The sequence below is a fragment of the Nannospalax galili genome, unplaced genomic scaffold, assembly GCF_000622305.1.
Source record: "Nannospalax galili isolate Female #2095 unplaced genomic scaffold, S.galili_v1.0 scaffold182, whole genome shotgun sequence".
NCBI classification, from domain to species: Eukaryota; Metazoa; Chordata; class Mammalia; order Rodentia; family Spalacidae; genus Nannospalax; species Nannospalax galili.
The window spans coordinates 1,386,631-1,409,222 of NW_008348662.1; the positions used below are offsets into that span (position 1 = coordinate 1,386,631).

The following is a 22,592-nucleotide window of genomic DNA, read 5'->3' on the forward strand; positions in this document are numbered from 1 at the left end:
GGCCACGGCCGCGGGCGGGGACTTCTGCTTCGCCCCTTTGCTGCCCGGGGCCTTGTTGGCCGTCCGCGGCCTCTGCTCCTCCTTGCAGGCACTCTTGCTCTCCTTCTCTCTCAGGCTGGCCGGGCAGATGTCCGGAAGTTTCCCGCAGTCCTGCCCTTCATCTTTCACAGGGGTGTAATATTGATTCCTCTCTGGCCCATGGCTTTCATTTTGGATCAGAATAGGTGGCTTGTGCGGATTAACTTTGTTTAGCCATTTATCCAGCTGCCATTTGTTAGAGGACGCTGGTTCGGCCTGAAAACAGAAAACCCACGACAAAACAGCTTTTATTACAGGGTCCATGAAAAGGTTTTTTTTTTTTTTTTTTTTTTTAAATCTTGACATTCTATTCGAAGAAGAGGAAGAGGAAGGAGGAGGAGGAAGAAGAGGAAGAGGAGGAGGCCGCAGGCATGGGTAGGCAGCCCTGGCACCTCACTGCACATGCAGCAGCAGTTTCAAAATAAGGGGACAGCACTGTGCCTATCCCAACCCAGTCCCAGCATATATGAGTGTTAAACAGTGCTAGATGGTATGTGTGTACATATATAGCCATCCGTATATATTTGTAATTGTATATACACACCGATGTGAGATTCCGTGAATTTCCCTGCTTCACTGGGGAATAATACTTGGGAGGTCCTGAGCATTAAAACATCTTTTTTTTTTCCTTTTTTTAAAAAAATATTTTATTTATTTTTATGTGTATGAGTGTATTGCCTGCATGTATGTAAGTGCACCCTTGTGCAATACCTGTGGAGGTCAGAACAGGGTGTCAGATCCCCTGGAACTGGGGTTGTTAGCCACCATATGGGTGCTGGGAATCAAATCTGGGTCCTCTGCATGAGCAGCCAGCGCTCTTAAGTGCTGACCCATTGTGCTAGCCCTCCCCTGAATCCCTTTTTAAAGACTTAGCAGTTTGGAGAAAATCTGTGAATCCAGAATCCCAAAGAAATAGCATATAATTTATGTGGTGAAGGTAAGGTCATAGGCATTTAGTGTAAAAGCAGCCACTTTGGGAAGATGGCTTATTTGGTGGCACAGAACAGTTTTAAAGGCACATAGTGTGCCCTGTAATGTGCTGGCAGCTGGATTTAGTATTACTCAGCCTGCTTCTGTCACTTCTGCCACATTGCCAGAAATGTTCTGGCATGGAGACAACCATGGAAACCCTTTGTGAAGGCAGTTCTGGTAATTTAGAGTTAATCTTGTGTGTCATGGGTCTTACACTCTTACCCACAAATCAGCTCAGGTTCAGGGAGGGCCCTTAAACAGAATAGGAAAGTTTGGGCTGACATACCTTTTCCTGAAAGAAGCCTATGGTTCTGAGTTGAATTTATAAGGATTTATGTTCCAAAGAGGTTAAAAAAATCAAGATTGTATAGGGAGTAAATATTGAATCCTAATAAAAGTTCATTTATATAACATTAGGATTATTATAAGAAAAAGTCTATTGAGAGGCATAGGAGTTGAGCCAGAATATTTCTAATCTGTCACTATAAATGACAGGGGAGAAACCTTTTGAAGGATCAAAGTGATTTTTTCCTTTCTATGGCCTCCTCTCTCTGAAACCAAGGTATCTACTGCTTCAAGGGCTAATGGCCTAGAAGAAGAAGGCATGTCTAGCTGAGGATTTCTCTCTCTCTCTCTCTCTCTCTCTCTCTCTCTCTCCATCTCTATTCTCTATCATCTATCATTTATTTGTGTATACTGTCTACCATTTATCTTTATTATCTAAAATCTATCACTCTATTACTCATCTACCGACCACCTACCTACAGCTGTGCTGGAACCCAGGGCATTGCACATGCTAAGTACCATCACTGAGCTCCACCTTTAACCTCTTGTATTTCAAGCTTGACAAGTCTAGAACCAGAGCTAGTCAGGTTTTGCCATGGAAGGAAAAATTTTCCAGGTTTTGCTATGGGAGAAAAAAAATTCCAAAAGCCTCCTTGATGTATCAAGATTTATTTTTCAACAGTGGGGTGCATATTTGGAGCAGAGCTTGGGCCTCTAGGTATAGTCACAGATCTAAGAGGGTAAGGAGGGGTATATGTCTGAGATATCAGGCTGCTGGCCAAGCCTGCAGGAGTTGGGGGCACAGTTCAGGGAGATGGGAAGCCTCTGTTAGGTCTCAGAAGGTACAGCCACCAGGAACCAGCCCATCAGATGGGGTGGGGAGCAGTGACATCTTGCCAGTTGCTCTTAGCAGATAAGATTGATAACCCTGTGACCTGGAAGGCCAAGGTGGGGAATCTGTCCCTATTCTCTTGTTATAGAGCTGATTCATACTGGACCACAGGTGTAATTGTCGATGCCCGGACAGGGAGTCTGGCCTTTGACTTGAGTTTTTGCTTCACATGTTTTTATGCCTCCAAAAGGGTCAGGTCTCTAGAGTAAGATGAAAAGGAACAGGAAGATACACCAGTTGAGTCTCTATTACTCTAAATGCTTGAGACCAGGAATGTTTTGGGTTTAATATTAGTTTTGGATTTGGAATATTTGTATAAAGTCTACACATTTTATATGCATATCCTTATGGTAATTTGTGTGTATGTGTGAGAGATTGAGAGAGGTATATACATGTATCTGTGTGTGCAGATAGTTCCAAAAGAGCGAGAGAGCGAGAAAGCAAGAGAGAGAGAAAGAGAGAGAGAGAGAGAAAGAGAGAGGCAGATAGTGCATGCCATGGCATTAGTGGAGGTCAGAGGACAACCTCAGGTATCAGTCTTTACCTCCCTTGTTTGTGGCAGATCCTCTGCTGTTTGCTGCTGCCTATGTCAGAGTAGCTGAACTGGGAGTTGGTGTATACTCTTGTCTCTGTCTCCTATCTCACTGTAGAAATGTTAGGATTACAGACACCCACTACCATGACAGGTGTTAGGTGGGCTCTGGGGATTCAATCTCAGGTCTTCAAGCTTGCAGGAAGCACTTTAACTGGTAGAGCCATCTCCTCTGCACACACCACCCCCACCCCCTCAACCCCCACTCAGTGGTAAATTTATATACTTTTAAAAGTAACTTTGTACATGGAACAAAGTATCATGATGTGAAGTTTTCATGTGTAGCCTCATATCAATACCCAATAGGCTGCAGATTTTAAAGCACCTGGATTTTTGATTTTTGGATTAGGGATACTCAGGTTATTATCTTTTTGTACCATTAAATGTTATGTTCAATTTCTTACTTTATTTTGGCTTCTCCAGACAAAGGGAAGAAGGGACCCTGTGGAGTATACCGGCCTTTGTCTGTAAGGGCAGCCAAAAGGAAGACAAATTCTTGCCAAGGGGACTCCCTACCTTCCCTGAGGTTAGCTCTGAATGCCTGAAAGCCATTCTTTTGTCTTTTTGAGGCAGATGCTCATGTAACTCAGGCTGGCCTTGAACTTACTATGGAGCCTAGAATAACCTTGAACATCTGAGATACTCTTTTGTCTACCTCTTGAGTGTTGGGATTACTAATCTGCACCACCATACTTGGTGTACGTGATGCTGGGGATTAAGCTAAGGGTCTCATGCATGCTAGGCAAGCACTGTACCAACTGTGCTACATCCTCAGCCCCCTGAAAACTAATTTGATGACAAACATCTACAGCTTCTAAGTTTGTCTCCCCTGTATCCATTTCACTGTGACCATAGGAGAATCAGTGCTATCAGAGCTTTGTGTCATACCCCAGTGCTCCTAAGAAGCTGGGATGTGGAGGTAGAAGGGGCCTTATAGAAGAATAAAGGTTCATCATATTCATAACAGGGAGGGTTCAACTACCAGAGCAGAGCACAGAACTCATGCCACTCACTATTGTGTTTAAGATTAGCTTTCCCTCCACCTAGCTCCCATCTCTCACATGTGAGAACATGGACGTCTTGTTTGTAGCTGAAACACAGGTGCACATGAGGAGAGTCACAAAGGAATGTCCTAACAGGGCTATTCATGATGAGCAGTAGAAGTTTATGCATTTAGGATGGGCCCATTGCCTAATGTGCTCTAGGGTCATTCATTCTTTCTGAACTTCAAAGCTGAAAGGAGTCTGAAGTATCATTTTTAATACATCACTAAATCACCTTCCATTTCTCAAGGGTCTACAACAGCCTCCTATTGCCTCTTAGATAAAATCCAAATTCCCCAGGCTGCCATTCAAGAGCCATCTTGGAATCATTTATCATTGCTGGAACACCTACATTATGTCTCCTGTTTTGCATATGTTATGTAGCTCAATTTTTACAGATAAGAAATATTATCTTTCCTAATTTGTACATGAGACTCAGGGAGGTTAAACAATATGCCAAACCCGAACGGTTCCCAGACTCCACTTGGGCTAAACCTGGACTTGCCTACCAGGTGTGCAGACCAGATTCTCAGCACTAGCTGTCTCCCCTTTCCCCACTGCTCTCCTGTGTAGTAGCCTCATGAAAGGGGACCTCATTCTTTTGAGAAATGTCAGTCCTTAACTTAAAATGAGAGCATTAGACTGCTATTCAGAGAAAACACCAACCTTCCACACAATGCCTGCTGACCTCTATTACACCCAACATAGTCTTTTGTTTCATGGTATGTAACCTCTGGCTTCAACACAAACCATGTTTCTTTCTGGTTAGGGCCAGGTCTCTGTTTTTCAACAGCCTTGCAGCAGCCATGCCAGGTCTGGGAGCCAAAATGCTATGCTCCTGCTCTCAGTGGAAGAAATGTCACTCAAGCTGTGTCATGTTTCTTGAGACCACCTCATAGATTAGGCAGAAGGGTAATAGCTGCCTCTGTGGGGAGGAGGCAGCTGTGGTTGTGGAAACACAAATGGCAGTTAGGCAGCCCTGCAGAGGAAAACCCAGACTCTGGAGTCTCACTTGCCACTATGCACTGGTGATGCCCCATTTCCTGGGGTATCCACTGGGGTTTCTGCCCAGGGTTTGTATTTGTTTCCTGGTTTGCTGCTTTCTAGGTCTGGCCACAGCTCTCTCTCACAATTAGTCTACCTGATCCATGTACAAGCTCTCCACCCTGACCCTGTTTCATTAACATCCCTTACAGCACACACTGCCATGTACCCCGAGGTACCTGATTAACAGGAGAATGTGCATCTTTAAGTAACATGCATCACATTTCTGCTGATTTTAAAGAAGGATCTGTTGTAACCTTTAAAAATGAAATTTTCTGCATGAAACTGTATTTTAATAATGAAATGGAGATCTTTTTTAAAATTTAAAACATTAAATTTTATGTCTTATAGGGTTTATACTGAGTACAATATTGTATAACTTTAATAATTCAACTGTAAACCTAAAAATGTACAGCCAATTTTGTAAGAGATGCAGCCTAGCTCAGAAAATTGTTATTGAATATGTCAATGCTGATGTAATAAAATGCTTCTTCTAAGTATGTGGTTATTAAATAATTTAAAAATGTATTTTTAGATCATATGTTCGACAAAGGAAGGTTGTCATGGTCAGATTCACTTGGGAAATACCATGATGCAGTATTAAGGGCTGGGAAGTGTCCAGTGTAACAATGTGGGGTTAACTTGCTTTACCCAAGAACTTGTATGATGTAACTAGGGTCTTGTAGTGACTCTGGCAATTCTGGGCCAGGAAGTTCTGTGTGTTGTCAGTATGGCAGCTTCATGGAAAGGCAATTTTCACCCCGGAGAAGCACTGGCATGAGTGGGTGTACAGCCAATGCCAGGAAAACTTATAGAGAAAACCCAAGTGAAAAAATTGAGGCTGAAAATAGTCCAGCACAAGCTAGCCCAGAGGGAATTCACAGCTATGTGAATGTAGACAGGCTCTTCTGTGTTAGCTTGCCAAGCTGGCCTGGCCATGCTGAGGTGACTCATGTAAGATGAAGTGGTTTTCAGCAATCATGTCTATAAAGAACAGCTTGTAGGAATCTCAGTAGACAATGGGTTTTCCAAGCACTGGCATAGTGGGAGAAGAACACAGATACCCGGAACACAAGTGCTTTCTCTTTTTCTACTCCCATAAAAGGATGGTCTTGGAGGAAGTGAATACCAGGGCTATTTGCTTCAAGGCAGCACAGTTGGATCTGAGCAGTGGATGAGGTGCGGGGCTATGGAAGCTGGCCTACCTTATGGTTCTCGTAACACCGGGCTCCCTGCTGTCTGCAAGGCAGTCTAGGCCAGCTGCATCAGAGAGAAGCAGGGTCTTGCTATTATCCAGCACTGTGATGTTTGTCTGCAAGCCCATTTCATTGCTACAGGGTTCTTCTGATCCAAGACAACTATAGAAAGGTATAATTCTATGCACGCCCAATGCATAAAACTTTTTTCTCTGTGATTTATGGGTGGTCACACTTAGGCTGAAGGACTCTACTCCTATTCTAGTAAATACATACTTCCCTTATCAGCAGAAAGGAGTACTGGGCAGTGTGGCTAATGCATTATTTCACTTCTGCCTGCCTTCCTTCCACATGAAGAAGGAAGGGAGAACCTCATGTGCTCTCCAGGAACTTTAAGAATTTCCCCTCTTTAGCCAGATACTGCTAAGATCTTATGCAAGAAATGGTAAGAGCCTCCATCCACCACCCCGGAGGTGTAAGCCTGGTAATGCTTGAAGTGACTTTTAGAAAGTGCTGTGTTGCTCGGGCAGGGTTCCAGGAACTCAGGAGCCCTAGGATTCATGTTTCAGTGTGAAAACAAGACTCATTATGTACCACTTTAACATGCAAAGTCACAAAGAGGACGCTGGACAGGAGGCTCTTTGCAGACACCCTTTTAATCCATCCCCACCCCTGGTTCCTGCACTGTCTTGGGCCTCAATTATGTCCTTCTCCCCCTCCCCCCTTCCCTCCCTGCCTTCCTTTTCTCTCTTTTCCTTTTCTCTCTCTCCCTCCAATCCTTCTTTCTTTTTTTTCTTTCTGGTACTGGGGATCAAACAGGCTTTGTGCATGTGCTCTACCACTGAGCTACAGTCCCGGGCCTGTTATTTTTTATAATCCAATATTCTGTTGTTTCTCAACAAATTATAACACAAGGGAGCCACTAATAAATCCCAATTACCTCCTATATTTTATTCTCTTTAACTCCTGTATTTTCCTACTTCACATAATTCCCATTAGAATAGTAGGTCTGGGAAGACAATATTTTCTGTCATGTAACTGTTGTATTCTGAAGTGAAGCACCAAGCCTGTGGCTGATGGTCAATAAATATTTATTGAATGAATAATGAACAAGTGAAGGAATGAATGATGAGGGAGGAAAAATGGCTTAATTGTGGGGACAAGCCAGGGTTAAAATAAGCTGTATGAGTTTTAGAGTTAATGTTGCTAAGGTTTTTCACCGGGTGTATCTGGATAGAGGCAGACACACAGAGACAGATGGATGGGCAGAGAGGAAGAGGCTTTGCGGAAAGAGAGAAGACAAGGGTGAGAAGACCTATTTTAGATGAATGAAGAGCCTTGCTACAAAGCAGAAAGGCGCTGGAGAGAAAAGAAGGGCTGTGGGGACATGAAAAATTACTTCCTGGGATGTGAAAAGCCCTCTGTGAACATAAGGTGGGACCATAACCACTTCCAGGTGAGGCACTGGCATGAAGCTGTGTGTACATGCTACACAAGGTGCTCTTTTCTCATAGCTGGAGTCTATGAATGGGTCTGTCCTCATGTCAGAGCCTATTTAGAAATCTGGTCCCTTAAATAGTACAGAGGGTTGTAAGCAAACTGTTAGACCCCACGATCCATGGTGATGTCAAATGTTTATTATGTAGTCAGGAAGAAACTGTGCTTTATTCATTCTTGAGAAACCAGAGCCTGCCCTTAGGGCTCCAAAGACCTGGCTCTCAGCTCTCACCCCAGAATCTTCGGACTCTGAATTGCTGTTTAATTTCCCTTTTACCACTTAAAGTAGAAACAGCAATGGTTTTTATTGGTACCTTATAATGTTTTTATATGAGGCACCTAAATCTTCCCTTTAGATACTGATCACAGCTGTAAAAGGTTTCATTATTATTTGTAGGTGGATGTTAATTTCTCCTTTTATATTTTCACAAAGAAAACACAGGAAGGGTTTATTAATATTTATAGCCCTTGTTCTTCTGATCTGTGACAAACTTCAGAAATGTTAAGATTCTGTGCATACCCAATGCATAAAACTCTTGTCCCTGTGATTTAGGGGTGGTCACAGTTCCCAAGTGACGAACTTCCCTGCCTAGTTATTGCCTGGGCTGACCCCGAGAGACTCTGGCCATAGGTTACTTCCGGTCTTTATAGCCTATGTGGAAATTTCTGGAAGTCAGAGATTTTTGGACAGTGAAAGATGTTGCTTTGTACTTGAAAAGAAGCAGTGTCATTAGAGGCTTGGGAGAGGGGGCATAGTAGGGAGAAAGCGGAGCCCCAAAGCCCAACAGGTTTTTCTACCCTGCTCCAGACTACAGCCAAGAGGGTCGGGGGGCAGGCAGGGCGAGAGCCAACTGGGGGCTTGCTGGTCTCTGGAGCTGGAGTCTGAGCCCACTGCCTGCTGCTTACCTCGGGGCTGGAGTAGTGAGGAGGCTTGCTGCCCTCGCTTTCACTGGAGCTGCTCTCGGTCTCTGAATCAGAACCCGAGCTGCTCTCGGAGTCGCTGGAGGAGCTGCTGCTGCCGCTGCTGCTGCCGCTGCTGCTGCCCTTGCTGGACGGCACAGAACCTCTGCAGTTGGTCTGCTGGACCACGGTGCTGCCAGTCCACCAAGCCCCCCGGGAAGGAAAGAGAAAGAAAGCCAAGTGAGCAAATAGGAAACACCAGTAGGCTGCCATCCTGGCAAAGGGAAGAGGAGGCGCAGACTGTATACATCTGTCCACCAGGACCTGGACTCACAGGGCAGCCATCAAAGCCAAAATCAGTGAAAATCAGACCCAGAAATAAATGGAGAATGAACAGCGCCCTTTGGTAGCTGGGTGCTGGTTAAACGTGTGGCCACTCAGAGGGCAAGGTGTGTAATACCCTAGCAGCTGTTTCTGTGTGGCAGCTGTTTTCAAAACGCTTTTCAAATGCACCTCTGAATCCAAACACCTACACAAATCCAAGAAAATACAAGACCTCAAAATATTTTGTAAAATGTCAAAAATAACTTAATTTTTGCCCCAGAGGAAAATGTCTGAGGGCAAGGATCAGGAAGAAAGCTGTCAGGAAAGGCATCTAGTTCTGCTTTTGAGCCTTCATGGCCTGCTGGAAGGTTCCACTGATTTTGGGACTGTCAAAAGCTAAACATCTTGCTTCACTCTTTTTTTTTCCCCCATTGTAGTATCTAGTATTGTGCTCATTAGGGAAGCTGACATGGTGTAAACAGTAATCTTTGAGTCCTTCACTAAAGAACTTTTGCCCCTTCATGAACACACTTTTATATTCTACATTTTAAAAACTAATCCTTGTGCAGTGGTTTATAGAAACAGCATTTCCGGCTGACACTTGATAATTAAATGCACATTGAAATTTGCCATACAGTCCTTATGTTCAGTGACAACAGTTAATCCATTAATCACAAAATTCAAATACCACATATCTATCTACCTGAGTGCTTAAGTCAGAAAGAAAATTTCAGTACTCACACAATATTCAACATCTTCCAAGTCCTTTATTTAAATGAACTGAAACACACTTGGATGTGTCCTGTTTTTGGTCTTTTTGAGATAGGGTCCTCCTGCAGCCCTAGCTGGCCTGGAACTCACCATGTAGACCAGGCAGGCCTTGAACTCACAGAGAGCTGCCTGCCTCTGCCTCCCAAGTGCTGGGACTACAGGTGTGTGCCACCACGCTTGTCTGCTATGTTCTTTTGAGGTCAAGCTCTAAACTCAGAAAATGGTCATTTTTTAAAATGTTGAGTCAATGAAAATCTGTTTGCCACTTCCAACTGTGACTATTGTTTCAACAGGACTGAACTTTAGTGAAGGTTGGTACTGGGAGCTCATTAAGGTTTATAGTCTCAAGTGCAAAGCTGCCAGAATGAGGTAAAGGGCCCTTTTCACCCATCCCTTAAATTTCAGACAAATGCTTTGCCTTAGGGCTGTCTCATAAATCCCTCAGTGTTGGGACTGTGAGGAGGGAAGTACTGGCGTCTTTGCTTTTCTTATAAAAACCATAAGACAAGAAACAATCTCTTAAGATATCTGGCAATAAAATAACCTTTTTGAGTGGCAGGGTTGAGGAATCTGGAGTTTGAATACAAGCTTCTCTGTTAGTTTTCATTCCTTCCCACCAATGTCACTGTCCACACAGAGTATCTACCTAAATTCCTCTACATCAGAGCACATCTGCAGGCTCATACCTTGTGTGAGCTGTAGGATTTTGTTTCCAGCCTATTACTGGTGTCTGGCATTAAAGAGGAATGTGGGATCTTGAGACAGAGGAGGGGAAGTATAGTCCATGCTTAAGGGACTGAAATATTTCCTTTTCCTCTTATGAATGAAATCCATCTTCCAGTTGGCTAAAGGGCGATGGCTACTATCAATGGAATTATTGGGAGGTGGGACTTGGAATGTGTCAATTATGGACATCTGTGATCCACATTAAGAGTTTGTTGGTAGACCCCCAAACACTGGGGGGAAACACGCCCTCCCCAAACCAAACCAACCAAGAAAAGGAAAGCAACTCATGGCCTAGAGGCTTCTTGCTAAAAGGATGGTGGGGGCAGATATGTACCAAAGAGGAGTCTCCCTGTCTCATTTGACATTTGTTGAAAATCAAGAAATAAATATGAACAAAGTACCTTTTGATTGGTTTTATAAAATTATGCTCATTGGCCTTGACAGTGCATGCTGCCTGTCTGGATCCACACCAAACAGAATGTGCTGTGTATGGAATTCCTTGTGGCCTGCACCCCAGAGTGAAGGGTTATCTTTGAAAAGTGGTGCTATAGTTTCTAGGAACATGCTCAATAGTCACCATGCTGCCTTCTTTATCACTGCTCTCCTTCATGATGAGGCACACCAGTCACAACACCACAATCTATGATCTGCATTAGGTTGGCAGAAAAGCCTGGCATTTCTATGCTTTTCTTTCTTAAATTGAATAACTGATTTAAAATGACAGTTGTCCTGGCATAATTCTTATATACCATGGAGAACTCAGAATTCAGATTTTTCTTCATGCTTTGCTTCTAAGAGTTGAGAGACTTATGATGCCTTTGGGGGTCAAGATTGAATATATAGAGAGCCCTTGATTTACAATGGTGTTTGACTTTAGATTTTGGACTAAATGTGATGGGAATGCAATATGTGCTTAGAAACTGTATGTGAAGTGTTGAATTTGGATCTTTCCCAGGGTCTGAGATATGCAGTCTTACCTTCTGGTGATGCTGGGTAGCAGCAGCTATGTTGTCATAAGGAGAAACAACCAGAACTCTCCAGTGTGCTGAGATGTTTGGCAGGTTGGGTGGACTTAATGTATTAATATCTACAATGTTTTTGACATGTGATGGGTTAATCAGGGTACAGCCCCAATGTAACTCAAAGAGGATGTGAGACCCCATCTCAAACAAACAACCCTCTCACAAATAAAAGAAAGGTCTTTGTGTCACTAAAGCTTAGTACAGTGTTCAGCATGTGATGTGTGCTCACAGGTGATTACTAAATAGTGAACTAAACGGGGAGAAAAATCCATCAGTGACTTAATCAGTGTTAAAAAAAGAGACCTAACTTTTCAACAAGGTTACTATCTCTCGGTTCTTTAAAATGGGAGGGGACTTCAGAGCCACATGCTCTTTCTTATTTTAACATTTCTTCCTTTCAGATATGTACAACACATGGCCCAATTTGTAGGTGTTATAAACTCCATTTGTTATAACTGAGGAAGGTCCCCGAGTTTCTCTCCATTTTCTATCATGATTTCATGAACTGCTTGCTCTGCTGGCATTGTGGGTGGCTAGATTTAAATACTTCAAACATACCCTTAACAGATGCCCAGCTTTACTCTAGAGTACTTGTACATGTATTTGCCATGCCTCTGCCTTCATTTTCATTGACATATTCCTTCCAGAATCTGGCCCAAGCTGAGTTTGAATACAGACTATAAAATAAAAGATCCAGAATGGAAATGACACACCCTGGATTTCACAGTCAGAGTCACGTTCTCATGCCTGCCAGACACTGTGGGAACTGAATGAACACTCCATGCTGCCCACAGCTTCCCAGTGACAAGTGGCTCAGGAGGGGTTTTATATCTGGCTGGCACTGATGGTTTCTTGGTTATAAAGCCACACATGCTGTGACCTGAGGGTTAGTAAATACTTAAGCTCCTTGCTGAACACTTCATAGGAACTCAACAAATACTCCATTTCCAAGCCACCATCAGGGCCTAGGCAATGGCAGACTAGTAGCATCTCCACTGACAGCAGTTGATTTAAAGCCATGCCCTCGTTTGAGGAGTAAAAATGACCAGAGCCATGCTGTGGCGCATCACTGTCATGGAATTACCTTCTAATACACAAACCCATGGGACTGTTGACTCTCAAATGTTTGCTCTGCCATCCCTCCAGGATCAGTTTCTCTACCTAGCATGGCTTCTGATTCTCCTTATAGTTGGGCCCAATCAGGCCTAGCTTCCCTTTAATGGGTCTGTCCCTGAGCCAGCTCTTACCATCTTGGTGGGCTGTATCCCATCCAAGCTGAGGACTACATACCTGTTGTCCTGTGTCAGAAAGTCCTTTCTTCTTCTGGCTGCTCCTCTCTACTCACTCTCCAGAAACTGAGACACAGTGATATCCTCTTCTGTCAAGCTTTTCCCAATTCCCCAGATGTAACTGATGCTTCCCTCCTCTGAATTCCTCTAGTACACTGCTCATTGGGCTACTGTAGCCCTGACCACATTAAGAATAGGAATAATCTGATTTAGCCATGTAACATGTCTCCAGTAGAAGGTCTGTCATAATTAGATTCTCAATAAATGTAGATGGAATCAATACAGGAAAACTGGCTCTTGAGATGGTTTGTAAGTCAATAGCCTTTGGTACACTATGAAGTAGCCCAAGAGATGTTCATATATACACGTGTTGTTTTTTTTTCCTGTTACTTTGGGAGTTTAGGATTTCATGAGTTACCATCTACATAACATGCTGAAAATTGAAAACCTAACCTTACATAGGGGCCAGACAAGTAGCATAAACAAGTAAAGTGTGCAGGCTAGAGGAAAACAAATGCCCAACATTGACGATGATAAATGACCTTGGGCCCTGAGCTCACCAGTGGAGAAGGCACCAGACTGCAGGGTCCTCTTGGGCTTAATGCTTCTCACCCATGCCAGTATCTCTCTATCCTATAGCTGAGAGTCTAGTATTATGAAATATTTGGATTTTCCAGAGAAAGCCCCCAGTCCCAATGGTTGTATCAAATCCCCTGATGTGAAAATACTGGTACTGATCTGAAGCTTTAACAATGGAAGTTTTCACTGCATTTTGGCAGTGAATACACCTGTAGGTCAGGGGTCTGGGAGGCACTGGCTGGAGACTCCAAGTCAGTGTCCTGTCAGCATCCATTCTGAAAGTCTGGAATGGCTCCAGTTAGGACAGACAGACACAGGGAGACCATAACCAGGAGATATTTCACCACCTCATGAATTTAGATTAGTAGCATTGGGGGCAAACAAAAGGCAAACTGTATATTCTCACTTTCATAGCCAATTATTTTTTTCAATTATTTATTTTTCAAAAAGGCTTTATTTATTTAATTAATTTATTTTATGCCATGTGTGTATGCCTGCTCATCAAGGCCAGAAGAGGGTGTCAGAGTGTCTGGAGCTGGAGTTGTAAGCTGTCAGATATAGGTCCTGGAGTTGTAAGCTGTCAGATATAGGTCCTGGGAACTGAACTTGGATCCTCCAGAAGAGCAGCAAGTGCTCTAACTGCTGAGCCATCTTCTAGTCCCTTCCTTATTTCTGTTTATGATTAAAATTTTTCTTTTTAAGATTAAAAAAATCATACTTTGAGATAAATACAGCTTCACTGAACATTGTAAAAAACAGTTCAGTAACCCTCTACATAACCCTTCACTCAGTTTCTGCCAATGGTTACATTTTGGGTAGTAAGATGGATCAAAATAGCAACACCAGAAAACCGACAAATGCACAAACAATATGGGGGCAGCTTTGTGTTGCTGTGTCTTCTGTGTAACACAAGCTGCCATGAATTTGCAGCAATCCTCCTGCCTCACTATCCTGAGTGTTGAGATTATAGGCATGAGCCATGATGCCTGGCTAGGTTTATCTTTTATTTTCAAAGATATAGTTCTTAATTTATATGGTAATTCTAGCATGTTATGGCTTTGCTTCTTTATACATTTGCAGATTTGTTTTATGGTGCTGCTAACTTCTTGAGTTGAAGGTTAACTTTAGCTATTTTTATTAATGGTGAAAGCATCTAGGACAATCATTTTACTAAAGTCTTAGCACACCCATGGGTGCAGGTGATCAGCTGGGTTTACGTTTTCTTTACTTTCAAAATAGATGGTTGTTATAGCTTTTAAATCCTTGTTTGATCAAACAGTTACTTAGATCAGCTTTTCAATACATAATGATGCTACAGTGAGGTCTAGAAATGAGCAGCGGGGGGACGTGGGTTAGCATGTGTGAAAGCTTCAGCCTGGAGGGGATCCTGAGAGCTCCTGGGAGAGGGTGTGCAGAAGCAGGAGGGGCAGGCAGCATGGCTCCTTTACCTTGAACCAGTGGGATGGAAGCTTGGAATGGCTTGGGGACATGAAGGTCATAAAGAAGAATTACATAGCACTGTTCATATCTCAAGAGGCTCTAGAACTTTCTGCTGGCCTTAGGGAAGGATAAAAGTTGACAAAACCTGCCCATTTAGCAGGAGAGAAATTCAGTAATACAGGAGCTCTACAAATCTGGACATAAATTATGCCTCTTTGTACTGCTGACGCTATTGAAGCATCTAAGATCTCTTCTGATATAAACCAGAGTCCAGAGATGCTGCTCTGCTCACTGAGCCATGTATATAGCTCTAGCTGGGGAATGAGTTGTGCCTAAATGCCAATTTAAGAAGAGCTTGAGAACATAAGGCTTGACCACCAATTTCAGATACCAGGGAGCACAGATGTCACTGTGGGCCCTGATCATTTACTGGGTTTGTTCCCTTTCTAATGCTTTTCTAGCTGCGATAGGCACCAGGCTTGGAATTTGAATTTGCCCCAAAGGTGCCAAAGTGCTCTTGAGTTTGAGAGTCTTGAGTTTATAGCACCACTGTCTGACTAACATTGCTCTGTTCTAGGGTAGGCCCACTTTTGGATTCTTTGGCTTTTTCTTTTAGGATGGGTGAAGAACATTGCCATCTAGACAGACCAAGACATAAAAGCCATTGTTTGAAGCTCTGGATCATATTTAAAGCCTACGTTTACTTTCAGTAACAAAAAAGCCCCTATGTAGTCCAACCAAGAAGAAAGACATTTCTCAAACCAAGGCAAAGTAAAAAGTCAAGCATCATTTAATAAGCAAGGCTTATCAGAGAACAGTCTCCATGCAGCTATCTTCTGTGAAGAGATGAAGTCTTCTGGCCCTGGTCCTGCCTTCAGGTGGGTGTGTCCTTACAGGGGTATGTGTCTACAAACGTCACTGAGCAGCAAAACAAGCCAGATATAATTTGAGATGCAATTCCATATGGGTGAGGGCCCTGGAGGATGTTGGGCTGCCCCCTAAAGAATGTAACCCTGTGTTGGTTTGACCAGCCCACTTCTTCATGCATAGCTACAAGGCCAACATGGCTATGTTTCCTTTCTGTCCTGAGCACTGCTTGAGAGATGAGGTGAAGAGGCAGCAGCTGCCTTTGTTAACACAAATTTGTACTCCTTGCTTTAGGGGACAGTGTGTTGAAAAGCCTTTCTTGGCCAGTGAGCACTTGCAGGAGGAAATTCAGTATCCTTTTCCTGACAGCTGGGGCAGAATTGTGATGTGGCCTGGGATCTCTTTGGTATCAGAGAGTTGGGGAGACCTGCTAGGATAACCCATCCCCTGGCAGAGAAGGCTGAAGATGTGTGGGAGTATGGGGAACAGAGGTGGAGATAAGAGACTGTGCTGCAGGGGGGAGTGGGGAGATCATGCCAAGGGCCTGGGCTTGGTTGTGCTCCAGTTGTCCAGAGCCAGGGGCTGCTCTACACAGACAGTCAACCACAGCAGTTTCATTTGACCCAATTATAAGAACACAGCCCCCTGCCTTCCACTCTCTCTTTGTCTCTGATCTTGCAGCTGTTGGATGTGGGCAGGAAAAGTTCCTACTCTATTGCTCTTCAGCCACCTGACAGACATTGAAGAGCTGAGAGATTCCAGGTTACAGTAATTTATGGCTCTCTTGAGCTTCTCTCTAACTGCACTCTGGATTGCCTCAGGTCAGCTTGTAAAAAAGCCACACTGAGACATGCACAAGAGATCTGTACCCTGTCAGTCCCATGCTTGGTAGGACCATCCTAGAAGAGAGGTTCTCCTATGAGGCACAGTTCTGGTGCCTTCCAATGATGGAGCAATTTTAGCCAAGCCCATTAGATGCCCTGACACTCCTGACTTATTTCTAGTGTTCTGAAATTTATTTCTGTACATGTTCAGTTCCTGAGAGTGTAGCCGCAGACTGCTTCCCCAATGGGAACTCCATAATCTGTGTGGCAGTAAAATTTACCCAAGTTCTTTAACTACAATTTCATAAAGCAGCTTCACTGAGGTACAGCTTACAGAGCACACCATCTGCTTGTTATTTTTTTATTTTATGTGTATGTGTGTATTGCCTGCATGTAGGTAAGTGCACCTGTGTCATGCAATGCCCACAAGGACAGAAGAGGCTGTCGGATCCCCTGGAACTGGAGTTACAGACAGTTGTTAGCTGCCATGTGGGTGCTGTGATTTGAACCCAGGTCTTCTGCAAGAACAGTCCATGTTCTTAACTGCTGAGCCATCTCTCCAGCTTGTTATCTTTTTTATCTGTGACTACTTCTAGTAGTGAGGATGCTTGCACTTGTATCATTCTTTGAAGCATTTTCAAGCTCTCCTGTAGCTCTCTCAGTATACCCACGATTTGAATAGAAAAGTCAGTGCTAGTCATGTCTGCTTCCCAGAGGGTTAAGTGGAGGCACAAGGATCTGTTCCAGGTCACACGTCCTGTCAGCAGATGGCAGAGGTTGAACCCAGGCTTTGGGATCCGGACACTCTGCTGTCTGAGCACTGGAACTTCTGCTGCAAGTAGGGGTAAATCAGTAGCTTTTCTGGCCCCAATCAGGTATAGTTGAATAATTTTGCCACATAGGGCAGGCTGTTATGTAGGCTTTAGAATCAGACCTAGTTGGACATTTTACCCATGCTGCTGCTGGCTGTGTGACCTTTGGAAAGTTACTTAATCTCTGAGTTTCCTCATGCATATGAAAGGTATTATAATGATAGTGCAAACCCCAAAGGGTTGGTAGGTAGCCTAGATGGGAAGATGCTCTGAATGTTCTCAAGAACAGTGCCTAGAATATAGCAAGTACCTAATAAACAACAGTTAATATTATTCTTTATATTTTTTTAAAAGCTAACATTTCTTCCAACATGGTAGTACAGCAAAGACTTTCTCCAGTTTATCTGAATTATTTTTTAAAATTCATATTAATGTTTCAGCATTGGGAATTGGATCCAGGGTCTCCAAGGCAGAAAAGCACATACTTTATCAACCAACTACACCCTCAGCCTGAGTTGACCTCATTCTTACATTGTCCATCCGGTCATTTCACAGAATTAGCACATGTTTGCTAGAGAAGGGATTTGAGAGATGGACCAGTCCAACTCTATAGAAACCAAACATGCTGCCCACAGTCACACTGCAAAGGAACCTGCCCCCAGCCACACCGCAAAGGAACCTGCCCCCAGCCACACTGCAAAGGAACCTACCCAGTCACACCGCAAAGGAACCTGCCCCCAGCCACACTGCAAAAGAACCTGCCCAGAGCCATACTGCAAAGGGACCTGTACACAGCCACACTGTAAAGGAACCTGCAATAGCACCTCTAAGCCTCCTTTTATTCCCACAGACCTGGCTGCTTCCATGCAAAACTCCAGGCAGTTCTGAGTTTGAACAAGGTCAGAGGAGGTTGGAAGAGCCCAGAGCCACAGGCAGCACCTGGATCTTACTCTGAAATCACATTTGGTTGCTGAAAACCCACCTTCTCATCTGAGTTCTGTCTGAATGAACCAATTTTATTTCTCTCCTGTGTTTAAAGCAATAAAGTGAGCGAATGCCAGCAGCAAGTGGTGTTTAATTTGCATTTCAACCAGGGGCACAAGATTTAAAGATGAGCGAAGGGGATTTTTAGGGAAACTGAAATCACAGAATCTAAGATCCAGACTTGTGGCTCAAGCTGTGCTCTTGTTAGCTGATGTGGATCAAGCTGGGTCTGTTCCATGGGTGAGGATGTTCAGGTCAAACGTGTAAGATGTTACTCAGGTGTGTCTGCAGGGAGTGCCATTCATAGGGCCTTTCCAAAGAGTAGGTAATAGTACAAATAGACTGTGACTGGATACAGAACAGTGACCACAACTAAAATAAGGGAAAACACAGTGAGGACATGCATATCTCAAAACCAGAAGCCCCAAGAGGGACGTTTCCATGACTCATCAATGTAAAGGTTCAGTGGCCTCACCAAGGAAGTGGGCTCCTCTGTTCTCATTGCTGCCTTGGGCTTGTGATTAGCGTATCTCTTATGTGGCCCCAAGACACCTGTTACAGTCATCACATGCAGTCAATGGTACATAGAAGAGTATGGTCTGGCTTCTCTTGTTAAGCAGATCACCTATTATGCCTTACTGGCTTGAATTTTGTTGTATGCCTACAACTAAACTAGTCTGACACAAGGGTAGTAAGACAAGTGACAGCAACTTATATAATATTTTTTTGGAGACAGGGTTTCCTTGTAGCCTCAGATGACCTGGAACTCACTATGTAAACCAGGCTGGCCTCAATCTCACAGGGATCTGCAGACCTGCCTCTTCTTCCCAAGTGCTGGGATTAAAGGCATAAACCATCATGCTTGGTGTCAATTTACATTTTTAATTCCTTTCCTTTTCCCATGCAGGCTGATGAATGGCTGGGAGACAAGTGAACCCTGGAGCAGGGTCCTGGGTAAGTCTCTACCGGCAATTAATCAGAGATGACTCTAAAATGCTACCTCGTGCTTTCTTTCTAAATTTGTATATAGGAGTATCATGTAATATTTAGGCATATAACATCAAATTCCTGGCTTCACTACATCTAAAAGTCTAGGTAATGACAGGCATTCTCAGTACTCTAAGTACAGTCAGCTTTCTGTACACAGACTTAACATCCCTGCAGTCCACAGACTCAACCAACCACAGATTGAAAATATTCACAAAAACGACATGTGTGCCGAATACATACAAAGCATTTTCTTGCTGTTCCCTAATGAGTACTGCAGCTCTTTACCGCTTCCCTGTTAGGGATTATGGGTAACCTAGACCATGTGAAGTATGTAGCAGGAAGTATGTAGTTCTGTGCACATATTCTGCCACTGGATACAAGAGACTTGAAAATTTATGGGTGTTGGTGTCTGCAGGGAGGTCCTGGAGCCAGTCCCTGTGGATGCTGAGGGACAACTGTGCTGAACTTCTGAGATGCCCAGGGTGTGCTGTAGGTAAAGATTTTCCATCTGCAGTGTATAAAGTGATTTCTAGGGACCTGCCAGTGGCAATGCTTCCCAGGGCACTTCACGTTCCATTTTGGTTCCATAAGGACTTTTCTGCTATCAGAATTTTGGGTGTTCTTGCCTTGCACTGCAGGGGTGCACTCACACCTGGCATTAATCTCAAAAGGGTGGGCACAGGAAACACAAGGTTAATGCAGACCCCCCCCATAGTTGTGAGTCCTACAAAAACATTCAAGAGGTGACAGGCAATGTTGAGCCCCAAGTTCTGTGATACAACTCTTGGCTGTAATTAGTGCAGAAGGAGGAGAAGAGCTAAGGTTTTCAGGAAGGAACCTCTGAGTGCGGTGGGACCCGCGGAAGCTCCTAAATGCCAAGTGATCCCAATGTATGTGAGAGGGGGCAAGCTCAGGGAAAGAGGGCGCCATAAAGGTGATTGGGAGGCTAGGGTCACAGGGATAAGCATGTGGGGGAAGTCAAAACTGGCTCAGGCCAGTGGGTGGAATCATTTATTTTGTGTCCAATTGTACAACACAGAACCATGAAGTCCTTCTATATGGGTGCACCAGTGACAATGAAGAGGACTAAAAAACAGGTTGGGATTGACTAGTTTCCTATACTGTGTGAAGCTGAAATTCTATAAGCAAATAGTCATCCCTTGGTATTCACAGGGCACTGGTTCCAGGACCCTGTGAATATCAATCCCTTCAATAAATCAGCATGGTATTTGCACAGAACCTACTCACATCCACTCATATACTTTAATTTTTTTTTACATTTGTTTATTGTGCATGTTTGTGTGTGGAGGTCAGAGGACAACTTGCAACTTGGAATTGGTGTTCTCTTTCATCATGTGGGTCCTGGGGATTGAACTAAGGTTGACCGGCTTGGTGGCAAGTGCCTTTACCTGCTGAACCATCTTTCCAGCCCCTCCCATGTACTTTAAATAATCTCTAGATGACTTACAATAACTAATATATCATTAATGCCCTGTAAACAGTTGTCATACCATATATTTTAGGGAATAGTTATAAGAAAAAGTCTGCTCATGGTCAGTTCTGATGCAACTGTATTTTTATTTTGCACTTTTACATCTGAAGTTGACTGAATTTACAGATGCTGAACCTGACAAAGTGAGGGCCACTTTATGTTCTATTAGTAAGACAATACCGAACCGAGTGGGATCTCTGACAGTCTCTGTTGCAGTGGAGGGATAAAGAGTTCAGGGCAGGCAACTCTCCTGTAAGCCCCATAGCTCCCTCTGTAGCCACTCTGCCAAGGAGGCTGCACCCCAGGGAAGTCTAGGGGTATTCTGGACTGAAAATGACGCCTGCATGCGGAAGTTGAAAACGGGCGTTACCTGTGATGGGGGCGGGGGGTCATGAGGAGAGCAACAGATTCAAGAGAAGGCCTGTCAAGTGTAGGTGTTTGTTACTTTAAGCTGTGCTGCAAATAGCAGGGTTGCTTTATGAGTGGGCTAAGCAAAGAAGGAGAAGGAAGAAAGCAAGCAGCAAGAAAAAGAAGGGCCAGTGAGCAGATTCTAATGTGGTCAGTTTCATTTGCTTTGTTTTGCTGAGGATTGTGCCTGTAAGGCTGGGCTTTGTGACTCCCAGCTCTGCCTTCACAGAGAATGCAAGAAACATGGTTCTCGAAATGAGTCTCCCAATATGAGTAAAAGCATCACCAACTAGAGAACAGGTCCATAAAGCTCTCAGTCCAGTCTCTCCTGCTCGAATGGGTAATCCCAGCTGAGCTGAGCTCACGCACCAGTGCTGGGGACAAGCCAGGCTCAGAGCTGCAGCCTGCTCACAGTGAACATGCACTCAGAGGCAGGAAATGCACCACCAGGCCTCAACTGGGCAGATGACTCAGAGGCATGGGGACAGTCCTTGTGGACAGGGAGCTCCCCATGCGAAGCTTTGCTTTGACTTTCTGGTCAGAATTTCTTTCTTTAAAAGAAAGCTCCCCCCCCCCTCAATGAAATAGAGCTGAGTTAGAGCATTCCAAGAGGTGGGTATCTAATTAGACACTGACACAGCTAGCAGTGTGTGCTTGTGTTAGTGCCAAGGAGCAAAATGTGTTTGGGGCCCTGGAGTGACAAAAGAGAGAAGAACTTATTTATTTTATGTGTATGAGTATACTGCCTGCATACACTCATACACATGTAAGTGCACCCATGTTGTGCAATGCCCAAGGAGGACAGAAGAGGACATCAAATCCCTTGGAACAGGAATTATTGGACAGTTGTTAGCCACTATGTGGGTGCTGGGATTTGAACCTGGGTCTTCTGCAAGAGCAGACAGTGCTCTTAACCTCTAAGCTATCTCTCCATCCCCAAGAGAGAAGAATATTTTATACTTCATTAAGATTTAAAAACTTTTAGCTGGGCTTGGAAAGGTGGTGTGTGCTTTTAATCCCAGCTTTTGGGAGGCATAGGCAGGTGGAGCTCTGTGAGATCCAGGTGGTCTATGTTCCAGGCCTACTGGGGCTACAGGGAGAAGGGGGGGAGGGGATGGAGAGAGAGAGAGAGAGAGAGAGAGAGAGAGAGAGAGAGAGAAACTTTTTTTTAGAGAAAACTTTAAAGACAGGCCTTTCCAGATGGCTGGTCAACACAACCACTGGTTCTGCATCCCTGGAGCAATGGGAGCCCCTTGGCAGACAGCAGAATGAAATCAGCATTCCATGTGCTAGGACCTAAGGTTCAACTGTCCCTGGCATTTGTATTTGCTATTTCACCCTGTGCTCTCTGGGTACCCACAATAGAGGTACTGTGACCTTCACACTGGGATGCACTAGTTTCCTGGATTAGGGTGGAAAAAGGCTTGGTCCTACTCAGCTACCCCATGGAGCTTGGAGCAGAGTGCTGCTGTCATGCCTGGGCACAGGTGTACCTCTAGGACCAGGTGTGTACCCATACCATTACGGAGGCACAGGATGGCAGCAGTCATGGTGCAGGGTGGATA

At 44.1% G+C, this 22,592-nt stretch overlaps 1 protein-coding gene across 1 annotated transcript in view; it reads right to left on the minus strand.

Moving 5' to 3' along the window:
* Window positions 1-22,592, minus strand: part of Aff3 (AF4/FMR2 family member 3) — a 544,092-nt gene that overhangs the window by 40,932 nt on the left and 480,568 nt on the right. Inside the window, exons 12-13 of the mRNA XM_008845867.1 lie at window positions 8,506-8,692; window positions 2-294 (exon numbers count right to left, since the gene is read on the minus strand). Of these exons, the coding sequence (XP_008844089.1) occupies window positions 2-294; window positions 8,506-8,692 (480 nt within the window). The remainder of the gene's footprint in view (window position 1; window positions 295-8,505; window positions 8,693-22,592) is intronic.